General features: G+C 46.0%; 1 protein-coding gene across 2 annotated transcripts in view; it reads left to right on the forward strand.

Moving 5' to 3' along the window:
- Nucleotides 1-5,064, forward strand: part of LOC118771234 (histone-lysine N-methyltransferase 2C-like) — a 103,799-nt gene extending 98,735 nt beyond the window's left edge. For both annotated transcript variants that reach the window (XM_036519167.1, XM_036519168.1), the window contains 8 exons: nucleotides 96-1,218; nucleotides 1,401-1,537; nucleotides 2,029-2,171; nucleotides 2,813-2,981; nucleotides 3,375-3,491; nucleotides 3,666-3,739; nucleotides 4,621-4,729; nucleotides 4,944-5,064. In XM_036519167.1, coding sequence (XP_036375060.1) covers nucleotides 96-1,218; nucleotides 1,401-1,537; nucleotides 2,029-2,171; nucleotides 2,813-2,981; nucleotides 3,375-3,491; nucleotides 3,666-3,739; nucleotides 4,621-4,729; nucleotides 4,944-5,036 — 1,965 coding nt within the window. In that variant the 3' untranslated portion in view covers nucleotides 5,037-5,064. The remainder of the gene's footprint in view (nucleotides 1-95; nucleotides 1,219-1,400; nucleotides 1,538-2,028; nucleotides 2,172-2,812; nucleotides 2,982-3,374; nucleotides 3,492-3,665; nucleotides 3,740-4,620; nucleotides 4,730-4,943) is intronic.
- Nucleotides 5,065-14,920: the final 9,856 nt, after the last annotated feature.

Consider the following 14,920-nt stretch of genomic DNA (forward strand, 5'->3'; position numbering starts at 1 on the left):
ATTTCTTAACCACTTGGGATGAGTACACTGCATGTTGAATGTGGGGTTAAGTGCTCATTGGTTAACCCTGTTGTCTTGTGTTGTGAACCCCACAGGAATCTGTTGCCTTGTTCCCTCCTTCGTCTCTCAAAGAGAGCCCTACTAAAACCCAGCACCAGTACAACAACAACATGTCCACCCTGGACGTCCACTGCTTGGCCCAGCTCCAGCCCAAACAGTCTCCGCCCTCCACCCCGCCCATCTCCTTCCCGTCAGCCACCTCGGAGACCAAGGCGGAGACCAAGCCGGACGCCCTCAAGGTGACGGTGAAGCTGAAGCCCCGCCCCCGCGCCATGCACAACGCCGACGCCGACGCCCGCTCGCACGGGAAACGCTGGAAGGGCCTGCGCTGGAGGAAGTGGAGCGTTCAGATCGTCGTCCCCAAGGGCGACTTCCACCTGCCGGACGAGGACGAGATCGACGAGCTGCTGCAGAAGCTGGGCTCCTCCCTGCGGCCCGAGCCGCTGCCCCGCGACCTCCGCAAGTGCTGCTTCTGCCACGAGGAGGGCGATGGGGTCACCGACGGGCCCGCCCGCCTGCTCAACCTGGACGTGGACCTGTGGGTGCACCTCAACTGCGCGCTGTGGTCCACCGAGGTGTACGAGACGCAGGCGGGCGCCCTCATCAACGTGGAGCTGGCGCTGCGGCGGGGCCTGTCGGTGCGCTGCGCCTACTGCCAGCGCACCGGCGCCACCAGCGGCTGCCACCGGCTGCGCTGCGCCAACGTCTACCACTTCACCTGCGCCCTCAAGGCCCAGTGCACCTTCTTCAAGGACAAGACCATGCTGTGCCACCAGCACCGGCCACGCGGGGGCGCCCAGGAGCAGGAGCTGCGCTACTTCGCCGTGTTCCGCCGCGTCTACGTGCAGCGGGACGAGGTGCGGCAGCTGGCGGGGGTGGTGCGGCGCGGGGAGCGCGACCACACCTTCCGCGTGGGCAGCCTGATCTTCCACGCCGTCGGCCAGCTGCTGCCGCAGCAGATGCGCGCCTTCCACGGGCCCACCGCCATCTTCCCCGTGGGCTACGAGGCCAGCCGCATCTACTGGAGCATGCGCCACGGCAACCGCCGCTGCCGCTACCTCTGCGGCATCGACGAGAAGGACGGCCGGCCCGAGTTCAGCATCCGCGTGGTGGAGCAGGGCCACGAGGACCTGGTGCTCACCGACACCACTCCGAAAGGTACGTTTTGAGTTAAGACTGTAGAGAATTAGCATTCGAGAATTAGCAATTACGAATCAGTTAGCACCAGCAATCGGCTGTCTTAGACTGGACCTGCAGCAGATTGAAGGTGTCAGGGACGGGTCACATGGAGTATTGCTTTATGTCCTCATCATTTCTCTTTTCTGTTCTCCATCCTACAGGAGTCTGGGATAAGGTTCTGGGCCCAGTGGCGGAGAGGAGGAGTGAGTCAGGGACGCTTAAGCTCTTCCCAGTCTACCTGAAAGGAGAGGATCTGTTCGGGCTCACCGTCTCCGCAGTTACCAGGATCGCTGAATCGGTGAGGAGATGACCATATGATCCTTTTGATTATCATACACTGTTTTAGTTTCCTCCTCTTCATGTTGGGTAAAACCCACTTTGACCTCATAAGTGGTGCTTTTACAAATGTTAGGCAAAGTAAAACACCATTGTTAGCAGCATGAAAAGGGATTTTTATTTGGTTCTGGTCTCAGCAATGATCTCATATCCAGCAATGATTTCTGTGACATGAATTCAAGGTGGATGCTCTCCAAAAAATTAAAATAAATCTTAAATTTACCCTGTATATCAATTTGGAAATTTAGATTTTGGCAGGAAAAAATATAAGCATTTGAAATGGGAAAGTCTTTGATCAGAGTCCGATTCATGACTCGTACTCTGATTCACCACTGATGGTACACAGGTTCCTGGTTGGTACAACAAAAGACACTCCCTGGGTTTCATTTGAAGACATTAGCATCACCCCAGTGCGCCTCCCTCAGGACTCTAAAAGCAGTGTTTACCTTGCAGCTCCCGGGGGTGGAGGCGTGCGAGAGCTATACCTTCCGCTACGGCCGCAACCCCCTGATGGAGCTGCCGCTGGCCGTCAACCCCACCGGCTGCGCCCGCTCCGAGCCCAAGGCCAGCTCCCACAGCAAGAGGTTTGTGTTAAGGTATCCTGTGGGATTTTACTTTTCCTCTATTATGTGTTGCATCCTGTGTCCTGTGGCCTGCACGCTGCTCCATTATAGATTCTTTAGCATGCTGTTCTCGTATCTGGTTTGGAGTTTGGTGTTTGGTTTGCTTGTAGAGAATGCCTAATACTGTATATCCAGGGATGAGAGAACTTCCTCTGGATAGATCACATCATCGTTACATTATTGCCATTTAGCAGATGTTCTTATCCAGAGCGATTTACGCAGATTACAATGTTATCTGCAGATTACGAATGTAATGTTATTTAACCTGTTATCCATTTATACAGCTGGATATTTACTGAGGCAATTATTGTGTCTGCTTTGGCTTCTTAGCTTGTACTGAATGTCTAATATTGTATATCCAGGGATGGGAGGACTGACTAGTTGGTAAAACTGTGGTCATGTGTCTCCCTTAGACCCCCTTTGTTAATTGTTTGCCCTGTGCAGCATTGAACACTGCTGCGGGTCTACCTCCATAAGCTTGTAGACGTCTGTCACTCCAGCCCTCGTTCACGTCTTCGCCCGTTTAACGATGTTATGGAAAGCTCTTGTGTGTGGCGGTGAGAGAGCGCCAGGGTCACTCCGATGTGTGTTCCTGTCCCATGCCTCCCCCCTAGGCCCCGCACCCTGACCAGCTCGGGCTCCTCCAAGTCCTTCCAGAGCGTGGCCGGCGGGGAGATGGGCGCCCTCTACAGCAAGCAGTTCGTCCACTCCAAGTCGTCGCAGTACCGCAGGATGAAGAGCGAGTGGAAGAGCAACGTCTTCCTCGCTCGCTCGCGCATCCAGGTGGGCGGAGACCGCAGCATTAACACAAAATTAAAGTAACCACAAAACAGACGTGCCAGGAAATGTATTATTTTTAACCAGTCACGGTGGTTGTCATTGATTACGTATCTATGTGGGCTCAAGAATTCATTTTCAAATGTACACCAATCAAAAAGCTCCAAATTCAACAACTTGGAGAGATGAACTTTTCTGTTTCATGTAAGCATGGAAAAAACCGGGAAACGCAAAGGAGTTCAAATTTGTCAAGTTCGGCAAATGAGTGACAAAAATGGTTCTGTGATTTCCAACCCCGGCGTGTGCTAGTGTGAGTCAGAGTGTCATTTTGGGGTACTCTGATATTCCTCGCCACTCAGTTTAGGGAAAACGTGGGCTGACTTTGCTGTCTCGTCACAGGGCCTGGGGCTGTACGCTGCCCGAGACATCGAGAAGCACACCATGGTGATCGAGTACATTGGAACGGTTATCCGCAATGAAGTCGCAAACAGGAAGGAGAAGATGTATGAGTCTCAGGTATGAGAGAGAAACCCATTTCTCTTCTCAGGGGACTGTGTCCAAGACCTCCACGACCTCTGTACACAGGGTCAATCAATGTGAAGAGCAGCTTGAGTTTATTTCCCTAGTTTCGCTGTCTCGGGTGATGATGACGGGTGTGAATTGCTCTTCTTCTGTGGTTTTCTTTCGCAGAATCGCGGTGTGTACATGTTCCGCATCGACAGTGAGCACGTCATCGACGCGACTCTCACAGGAGGTCCGGCAAGGTGAGAGCAGCTACATTCGGCAAAAAGAGCGTAAACTCAGGCCATATTCTGTGCAGCTGTGCTCAGAATTCTCATCCTTTAACGGTCGACGAGCCGTTTTATGAAGAGCCCAGCCTGGGCGTGTACGAAAAAGCTCCAAAATCACTGGCAACTTTCATGTCAGCTGAACGAATTGAGCCGTTTGTCACGGCGTGTTTGCAACGGGGATTTTTTTTTGAACACCGCCACTATCGAGCCGACTCCAAAAAGACGCCTCGGAATCCTCGGGTGTCTTTGATGAGAGGGGACGGACATCACCTAATTAGTATGCCTGTGTCACTGCCTGCTCTCACACACGTGCTTGTCACACATCTTATCTGCTGCGCCGGCAGGTTCGGGCCCCCTCGTTCTCTGAGCCAGGGGCTTGACCCCTTGTTCTCTGAGCTGGGAGCTTGACCCCTCTTGCTGGGGGGTTTGACTCTGGAAATAGTGTTCAGCGCAATCTGCTGCATTCGGATTAGCTGCCTCCTCTTTGAGCGTTTGAAGTTGCATAGGGAGGTGCTGACTTGAATAAAGCCCAGATGCAATCAGAGAAGCTGCCCGTTGAGAACAGCTCTACCTGCTCAAGGCTGAGCAAGTCTTGCAGAGAATGTGTTGTCGACACAGTTACATTTATTGATGATATTTTAACATTATTTCCTTGATTGTCGTCAATGCACTCTTCAATTCTTGCAGTTTTTAAATCAAAATGTGCATGTATAATACATAATTGCAAATGTCAAATTGTTCTTTTTTTTTTCATAATGTGACCAATTAGCAGTGGGTAAAACTGATGTCAGAAGATGTTTTTGAAAAGTTGTATCCCTCGTGAAATTTTATGAATGGTTTCTGTTTTCCCTCAGGTATATCAACCATTCATGTGCTCCGAATTGTGTAGCTGAAGTGGTGACATTCGAGCGAGGTCATAGAATCATCATCACTTCAAATCGCAGAATTCAAAAAGGAGAAGAGGTAGGACCTTTTTGCGTCTTGTTTCCTGGTATCATAATGGGTGGAAGACTGTAACATTATGCAGAAATGTGAAGTAGTAGAATTTTTCCCATTTAGCTGAATATTTTTACATTAATGCAGCAACACTTTCAGTATATGCCGTCACCTGATTTTTGTATGATAAATAATGGAGGAAGAAAAATGTTCATTGGATGCTTTTTTTCTACTTTTTCAGCTGTGCTACGACTACAAGTTTGACCTCGAAGACGACCAGCATAAGATCCCTTGTCACTGTGGGGCAGTAAACTGCCGAAAATGGATGAATTAAAGAGAAAGAAAAAAAAAAAAAAAAAAAACGAGAACTCCTGCATTCCTCAACATCAATTTCACATCAGTTTCACCGGCGCAGCTCGTTTCTGCGGGGGGGGGAGGAGGAGAAAAAAAAAGCACTTGTAGCTAAAGCGGTCGCGACATCGGCAGAGACGATGCCGGCGAACTGTTAGAGATGGCTGCGCGGGGGTACACTGGCACACTGCTTCACGCCTGGACAAGGGACACGATGGCACCAGACTCACCTGCTGCCCGTTGTTAACATAAGAAGGATTTCCCCCGCCCCCACACCCCGATCTCGAAAGGAAAAGAGCCGATTGGCTGGCGTGTGCTGTGTGAGTGCGTATGAAAGGAGGAGCCTGAATTCACCAGCGAATGGGAAGAGAGCGCACCGTGCTGGCCACCGCCTTATTAGGTAAATACGGGGCAGGCCCTCTAGTATAAGAAGATAAATATATACATATAAAGTATAAGTAATTAAACGTAGACATCACTGAACGGGGAATGTATGGATATCACTTCCTTTGGGATGCAGCTAAGGGAAAAATTAACTTGCACTAAAAAAAAAAACAAAAAAACTTAAAAAAACCAACAAAAAAATGACAACAACAAAAAAATACATTTAAAATACTTGATTCCATGAGTCAGTTTATCGTAGTTTTATTTTTTTTTCTGTTTTGATTTCTGTAAAATAAGAGAAACATTTTTGTATTTATTACTGAATTAAGTGAATGAAGCTATTTTTAAGACGGAAGAAGGCCAAACTGCTGCTCCCGCCAGCAGATTGGACAGATCTAGTCCCTTTGTACAAAGTGTAAATATTTTGAAGCCACAGTTGAAATGAAATAGTAATAACTGACCAAATGCTACCTTAACGTCACGGCAGTTTGGGTGATTTTTGAAAATGTTTTTTTTTTTTCTTCTTTTTTTTTTTTCAACAAAATTATTTAATAAGGATGTCATGATATCGTTCTGAGAGTATATACTGTATAAATAACCTGTACAGAATGTGTAAGATAATTACAATAATTCACAAGAAAGTATTTTTGTTGTATGGAGAATATAGTATGGTTTTGTGATTAAAAATGTATTCTGACCACTTGAAAAAAAATATATAATTTCCCGTTATCTTGACTTTCCTTTGAGCTGTTTTTGTTCTCTATTGAGTTGGTGGTGGTGCAGGTCAGAAACTGCAGGAAAAGATCATTGTGACATTTTTACTGTTTATCCGGCTTGAGTTTAGTACTAGTAAGAACTGTGAATTTAGGTTTTAACACCCAAGCAGAGTTTGTTTTTCCTTCTTTTTGACTCGGGTAGGCACAGATAGACTTTCTCTAATATCCATTTTGTGCAGACTTGGTACTGTGACTGATAAGAGCCACAGCCATTCAAATAGAAAACTCTTTTGCCTTGTATTTCCAAGCTGCAAGAGCTGAGAAAAATGAGTTTAAAAATAACGATGAAAAAAAATACTCTGAGATGGATTTGTTTACATTTCTTTTCGAGAGAAATAAACTTTTTTTGCGTTGGACGGTGGAGCAACATTTTGGAACCAGGATCGTGCTTTATTTTATACTGAAAAAATTAATCTGGTACTGACACTTTGCAAACCGCAGTTTGAAATGAAGTTTTCATTTTGTGTGCACAAATCCAGTCGACTGTAAAACCTTTGATTTATTCAGATGGTCTTGAACTTGTATATGGCATGATGTATTTTTTAAACTTCGAGAAGAATCAAATTGTATATATTTTTTCTTGATAAATCACTGTAATGAAATTGTTCCTTGGATATTTTTCTCTTGTACAATATTCCAACATCTTACTGGTATTTGCCCTACCTTTTTTCTTTGTCCTGTATAGTAGTATCTAATGTTTTAAAGAAATGAAGCCTTTTTGAAGTATACACAGTGTTATGGGTTTGAGTTTGTGGAAACAGATTTAGGAGCATTTGCAAAAAAATAAAATATTTTACATCTTTAATTTTGTGTAGCCATTTTGTTGAATATGCTCAGTTATCTGAAATCAGATCATCTGTCCTTGCCATATATGCTACTTTTACACTTTTTCACCACATTTCTTCTTGTCCATACTATGTAACGTTAACATATAAAGTCTGCAGGTTCAAATCCTAATCTACTTTCACTTTTCTGTGGACCATTGAAATGGCTGATTGACGCAGTAAATCAAACTACCTCTTGAATCTGATATTCATCTGATATTCATGCATTTGTTTTGCATGTGTTCAACTGAAAAAAGCATTCTTATCAGGAATAACTTTCTCGCATCGTTTACTATTTGTGTAAAACTCTCAAATGAGAGAGAAAAAAGTTTGTGCTCAGTGATTAAACATTTCAAGTACATATCAAACTCTTTTGAGGGAGGGCATAACCAGAATCAGAGGCTGGGACAAAACCTTCCTCTACACAGACAACTTCTCATTCAAGTAACGGTTCACATTTTTTAATAATGCATGTCCACCTAGCAATTAACTATGCACATCCACGTAATTATCAGAGAACAATACATTTTAGAACAAAAGAGGGATCTGAAATGCTAGCTGTCACATGCTTAATTATTTAGAACCATTAAAAAATTTAGTAAACATCTTTCTGATTTCTAGGCAAATCATTTACGGCTTCATATAGTCTCAAATAAAGCTGCTGAAGGTCACCATGCAAACGAGATGAAAGATTAAATTCAGACCAGCAGTTTAAAACAATGACTATAATGATTAAACAAGCACAAACAACAAAAAAATGAATTCAATCACATGACAGGGACGTCAACACAACAGGAAAGGTTTTTTTCTTTCTTTCAGGAAAACAAATCACAGTCGGCAGTACCACTGAAGCGACGTGTGTGTCTGCGTCCTACCTGTTGAATGGATGATGACATCTCCATTGTATGTTCCGCTGGTGTACGCAGAAGCGAGGCCGTGGTGCAGCCCATTGAGAGTGGCCCCTTTGTTATCCTGTTTTGAGCAGTGTACGATTCGAGCGCCCAGGGCGGTCTCCAGATTGGCACAGTTGTACCCCCCACTCCCCCCCCCCCCCCCTACCCCCGGCAGAGCCTCTGGCCCGGAGATGAGTGCTGTTCGGCCCCCATGTGAGGGCTTTATGAATTATGTAGGGCCCTTGTTCGCTTGGCAGGCCCAGGCTGCCCCCCCCCTTACCCGTTACTGGGACCGAGAGCCGTCGTGCATCGCCATGGCAACGGCGCCTTTACGGCTGAGTGGGCCGACCGCCGTCCAGCGCCCGTTCCACAGCCGGTTGGTACAGGCGTTGCCTCGTCTGAAACTGTACAGCCAAACATGAACACACAGACATCTCAAAACAAGCTGGAGATGAGAGATAGAGAGAGAGGGGGCGCTGTAAATAACATATCCATGCACTGAGATCTCCTCGGTCCCAAATACATCTCCTCGCTCCAATTAACATTGCTTGAGTAGAGTTTAACCTATTTACATTTCTTGATGTAAAGCAATAAACATTAATAATTTGTTTGATTTACATTTTTGTTCAGAAGAGAGCTCAAACTGAAAACGAGTGAGGATATGCCCTGCAACACACACATTTCAGTCAGTTGAAATCCTTCTAGATTTGCTGGAAGGGTCGAGTGGGCCAGGGCAGGGCGGGGGAAGGGGGTCCTACCCCAGGGCCACTGCGGCAAAGTTTTGACCCCCCTGAAAATGCGACAGACAGGAGGGTGACAGGAAAGAGAGAGAGAGAGAGAGCGACACAGAGTGAGGGAGAGAGAAAAGAGCGAGAGAGAGAGTGAGGCAGAGTGAGGAGAGGAAAAAAAGAGGTGGAGGGGGAGAGTGAGGCAGAGTGAGGGATAGAGAAAAGAGAAAGAGGAAGGCGGAGTCTGGGAGGGGAGGAGAGAGAGACTGAGCGTGAGACGGGCAAGGAGGGAGAGCAAAAACAGAGAGAGTGAGATAGAGACATGGAGAGAGAAGAAAGACTGAGAAAGGAGGATGCGTCACCTTCCAGCTCAGCCTCCCTGGAACTGTGCCACACAGTGACTCATGCCTGGCCATTTCATACTGCGGGGACTCAGGAAGTTGGCACAGTTATAAGATATTTTACATACGCGATGCAAATGTATTTCAGCTTGTTTATGCATTCAAATTGCCAAATAAAAGAGAATCACCCCACAACTACTGGGTATCGCCCATTTTCTCACTGCCAGAAGGTAATGTGCCTCGACAGAAAGGTGGACTGAAAATGGCACTGTTGTTACACAAATAAAATAAAATGAACCTCAGGGAACTGAAGAACCAATAGACACACATCTATATTAGCAGCAGGAACTATCAGTAACTGATAGGACAGTGACACCAGCCTAGGGACACTGAAGCCCCAGCTCCTCACCACTGTGATAACCCCACGGTCCGCCACCCACTTCACAACATGGAGGTAACACAGCTGACACACCGGCTGCTTATTCATGGCCATCAGTGTAGAGCAGGGGGTGCACAGATCTACCGATCTCCGTTTCATCCAGATGGGCCGATAGTGGGCACAGATGACTTTAAGGTATCCGTGTAATATAAAGATTAGCGGAGTGCTCTGCACTAATGGATGTGGACATGCATCCAGAAAGCAAGAGCAAGGTACAGATTTGGGCAATCAGGCCTAATCTCTCTCCCCGACAGGGTCGCTGTGCTCCATATGAGGGTGGAAAGGTGCAGATGAGAGAGGTGATATATTTACTGCCGCCTATCCACCCCCCCACCCCCCCACTGTGATTGGATCTGCTTCCAAAGCCAGCACACCATGCTGACCATCGCTGTCCTGTTGCTCAATATCATCCTATATGTGTGTGTGTGTGTGTGTGTGTGTATGTAATGTTTAAGCGATTGAGCAGATGAGGTTATCCAGGGTCAGTTACTATGTATGAGACAGAGTATTGAATATCTGGAGAAGGTATTGACATGTTTGTCAAAGAGGAGGAACACATACTGAACAGTACTGATGCCAAAGACAGAAGCAACTGAAACTCAACTGTAATATCAATGAACTGTGTCAGCATACACTGAAAGCAGTTTATGCATAGCTTTAACCTTTTCTCTGCTTGGAGATGTTATCTGAGGCATCCAAGATACTTTTGAGGCATCCATGTTCCTCATGCCTCTAGTTCTGCTTCTGTGATACAGCTGGCAGATAAAAATATATATAAAAATATATACATGATACACAATTCTGTTCTACTAATTAGTGTGCTTACACTGATTGAACAATGAAGTCACCATATAAAAAATATTATCATGACACTTATTAAACAATGCTCATTATTTATGGCTACAAAATGTCACAGCGTAATAATAAACAGCAATTGCACAAAAACTGTGGATCATGATGCCAGCCTCAAAGTGTCCCCTGTGAGCTGGAAAAAATATTTAATAATGTCCTTTCATTTCTTACTGCTATTTAAGGCCCACTTGTGAAGTTGCTCTTTACCACAGTGCCCCCTGTTGTTCATCTGATGCACTAACATTACCTGCTGTATGTCATTGTGCTTTTTGTAGCTGGAACTTGCAGTATATTCTCCCTTAAGTGTTTTGATGGCATAAGACACTGATGTGTATATATATATTTATATTATAAACTGTGTCAGCAACTGATCAATTATGTGCACTGTAATAGTAGCTGTGGTACTTTCTGGTCTTTGTTTTCCATTTGAGTCTTTACCCAGGTTCCTCCCCAGGATGGTTTGTTGAACTGCTTCCTATCCACAAAGAGCGTGGATGTCACTGTCATGCCGGATGATGACATAAGCAGTAAGATAATCAACATTCAGCTCATGCAAATCATGTACAGTATGTAAACCGGGTAAATGGGGTGGCAGTGTACCGTAGTGGTAAGGAGCAGGGCTCATAATCAAAAGGTTGTCAGCTCACTTCCCTGCTGGGGCACTGCTGCTGTACCATTGGGAAAGGTACTTAACCCACAATTGCCTCAGTGCATACACAGCTGTATAAATGAATAAAATTGTAACCTACGCAAGTCGCTCTGGAGTATGCTGTGCCTAGAATATTCAGCATAATATTTAAAAACTTAACCAGTGTCTTTTTCGGTTCTCCCAATATTGTACATTACTGCAGAACTCTAACAAGTCCAAGTAGTCCAACAAGTCAGTACTTCGGCCCCTTAGCTGTTGTTTTGGTGTTTCTCCCTGTCTGTCAGTGTCGTCCATGTGCTTTTGTTTACAGATCCCATGTGTTCCTGCCCTGCCCCGCTCTCCGCCCTGTCCCCGCCCACCTGATTTCCTGATCACCTCCACCTGCCTGCCCGCCCACCTGCATTCCGTCTCCTCGTCAGGCCTGCCTTTATCTACCCTGCTTGTCTCTATCTTGTTGCCAGTTTGTCTCAGTTTTTGTCTGTTGTGTACTTGCCTGATTACTTGTTGTGTTGATCCTGCGCTGACTTCTGCCTGACATCTGACCTCATTCCCTGCCTGCTGCCCTGCCTTGGTTGCCTGTTCTGCCTGCCTGCCTGCCCGGTTTGACCCAGCCTGCTCCTGTTTCTGTTCCCTGCTCCTCGTTAATTCTGCCTCGGACTGCCTTTCTGGTTTTGACCCTGCCTGTTCTGCCACTACGAACCTGTCCTGCGATTTCCCATTCAAATAAAACCTCCTGAAACCTGACTACGCCTGGCCTGCGTTTGAGTCCGTGCCTGCGCCCTGACAATCTTCTATCTATCCTTGTTCCAAACACACCTGACTGAAATTGGTGTGCATGCTCTTGATTAAATCAGGTGTGCTCAGCTAATCAAAAGCGCCACTGATGGGTTCAGTCAGGTAGGTACAGCAGGGAAAGATGGAAAACGTGTGGAGGAGGGGGCCCCCAGGAGCAGGATTGAGAATTGGTGGTATAAATCATGATATATGCTAGGATTGCTTGTGAAACTGCATGATCATCGCTGTCGATTACAGAGAGGTGAGAGTGATGAAGTCTGGAGTTCCATCGACCGACTCCAGCAACTGATATGTCATGCGTTTAGCTCCCAGGAATATTAGAATCAAAAACGGGTAGGGCTCCGGCGTATTTTCTCACCCCTGTGAGTGCTGCCGAGAGGGAAGCCACCGATCTCCTCCCCAGGTGGACACGCAGAGAATCAGCCTGCAGTGCTGAGTCTGAGGGAAACTCTAGAGGCAGGAGACACTGAATAGGCCAGATCCAATCGCAGAAGCCCTAATGAAAGCCTGGTCGCGGCGGTGCGGTCCCGGCGGAGTCAGGTCTGAGGCCTCAATCTCAGCCAGCCGCTCCTATCGATTTTCAGAGGGCCGTCTCTGCACTGGGGGGCCCGCACGGGGTAAGCCGTCTGAAGCCGAGAGGTTGCTAGGATGATCTCTTAATTGATTATTGATTAGGCAGCTGCGGGTTGACCCCTGCGCACCTGATGGCGCCACCGGCTCCCTGCATGGACTGCCGCGCTCCGACATCGATGCTGCTCCTCACCTGCAGAGACCAGACGGCATGCTGGGTAATGAAACTGACAGACCTCCAGAGCCAGACTCAAAATCTGGCCTGTTGCCAGGACACGCTGGCACGCACGGCACAGTCAGAGAGGAACAGCCCCACATAGCTGTCCCCTGTCCCCCGTCCCCTGTTCCAGATCCAGGGCCCCTAACCAACTCTCATCTCGCCCAGTGTTATATCCAAGCAGTCTTGTTTAAAAAAACAGCTCCAGCTAACATTGAGACATCCCTCCTGTAACTCTCAGTGCTGAAAAGAAAGCAGGGGGGCAGAGTAGATGGCAGCAGGAGCACTTCAGCTGACTTCTGAGACCTTCTCTAGACAGCTGAGCTCAAGGGCACGAACGCCACACCTCACTCAAGGGAACTGCGGCAATTGTTGCTGTGCAGTCTATCTCTCTCTCTCTCACCTCCCCCAACAAACCCTCCACGCTGAAGCTGCACACCATTTCTCTCTGAGCGTCACCAGAAATGATCCACCAGGTGACAGGGAGCAAAAATTTTCAGGAACAACAGACGGAAAAGGAAAAAGGAAACGGAACGGAAAAGGCCGACACGCCGTGCAGACCAAAGACTCATTTCAGACACAACAACACGAGAGCATCTATGTTTTCCCTCCAGCTCTGCCTACAGATTTAATGATGCTATTTGGACAGGGGAACCGATAAGAAATTCGATTTTTCTTAGGCAAACAAAACAGCGTCCCAGACCAGTGTCAGTTTCAGGATCTAATGCGCTGGCTTGAACTGTGCCATAACAACGTAATTACAGGGCATATCCATAGCCTGATATTAATGCCTACACCCCCTGAGTGTTTTCAGTTACCGTTGTGTAATAGTGTATCCATTTCTATTCTGACGAAGTTTATATCGGCTGGCTGTATGAACATGATATGTTATTATCATCATGATATAGGAGAATAGAAGATGGACTTTACTTCAGTCTGAGATAGTCTGTAGAATTCTAAGACGAATCAGCTTTCAGACTTCAGAAATTTTTTTTTTGCTCTATTAAAGTGCTGAATGGCATAAAGACAAGTTATTGTAAGTGTGTAAGTACTGGTGATTGTAAAGTCACAGAAACCAGAGCCTGTTTTATGGGTAATGCTCTGAACAGAGTTGTGTGGTTTTAGGGACAGTAAACCTTACATGTTGTTGCTTTCATATCACATCCAAATGAAGGGCATTGAAAGGTCTCAGGAACAGTGAACAGGCCAACATTTTTCACAAGCATGCTCAGGTGACTGTTTTGGGACAATGAATTGATTTATGTTTTTAAAGGGGTGATATTATTTCATAGGATTTCAGCTGAAGCTGACGGTGATCTTTTCAACATTCCCAGTCTCTGCTTCCAGTTATCAGCAGGTACAGTGGTGTAGTTTGGGCCTCTTCTCTCTATTTGAATGCAAAATGCATTCTGGGGTTTGTAGGAAACCATTGCACTTATTTCAACTTTAAGTTAGCTTGTTTTGTTTGTTAATAATACAAAAGTCTCTTCAGTATGGAGTCCCACTACAGTAAAGTTGAGGAAAACATACATTTATAAAACTGTGGTTGAATTATACTTTAAAGATGGGTGTTGGGACCACTGTCATTGTTGCTGTTATTATAATCATTATTATTAATAATCATCATCATCATCACCATCAACATTAATATTATATATTTTCTTTGTAATCACTTTGCATTTCAGCGCAATGAAATGACATTTCCAAAACCAGGGAGAAAGGTCAGAAGATTCTGGAGAAGACCAGTAACTTGAAACACAGAATGCGTGCCTAATTAAAGAAGACGTGCAATGTGGTCTCATCAACAAATAACACCTTCCTTTGCCATGTCCCGGTCACTGTGCAAGAAGCCAGCCAATCAAAACTGAGAGAACTTTGGCTGCATCTCCTTACATTACTTCAGCATCAGAAGCATATCAGCTTTGGCAGTGTGGAATACACTCTTGATGCTTGTGATAATCATTGAACACCATTACAGGACTGTAAATTGAGTTTTGCAGCCACATTAATAGACTTTGTTAAAGGCAGATACCAGACTTCTACAAAGCCATTCTCAAGGGTGGGGTGAATGCGAGATGCATGCCCCTCCATAATTAAAACGCAACCAGTCATACGAAGGAAGACTGCAAGAACACATAGTCGTGATGATTAGGGTAATGAGCTAGATGCATAATTTGGCACCTGGGAAATGAAGGAGTAACGTGCTTGTGCAGTAATGTGAGTGAGTGATTGAGTGAAAAGAGAGAAAGGTGGGGAGATAGACAAAGTGAGTGTGAAACCAATGAGGAGACAATGGGGTGGCGTATGACTGAGTGAGTGAGAGAGACAGAGAGAAGGGTGAGACATGCCAAACAGTTCCTTAAATAACCTAATGTTCATGATAATAACCTTACGCAGAA

Source organism: Megalops cyprinoides, chromosome 24, assembly GCF_013368585.1.
Source record: "Megalops cyprinoides isolate fMegCyp1 chromosome 24, fMegCyp1.pri, whole genome shotgun sequence".
Taxonomy (NCBI): Eukaryota; Metazoa; Chordata; class Actinopteri; order Elopiformes; family Megalopidae; genus Megalops; species Megalops cyprinoides.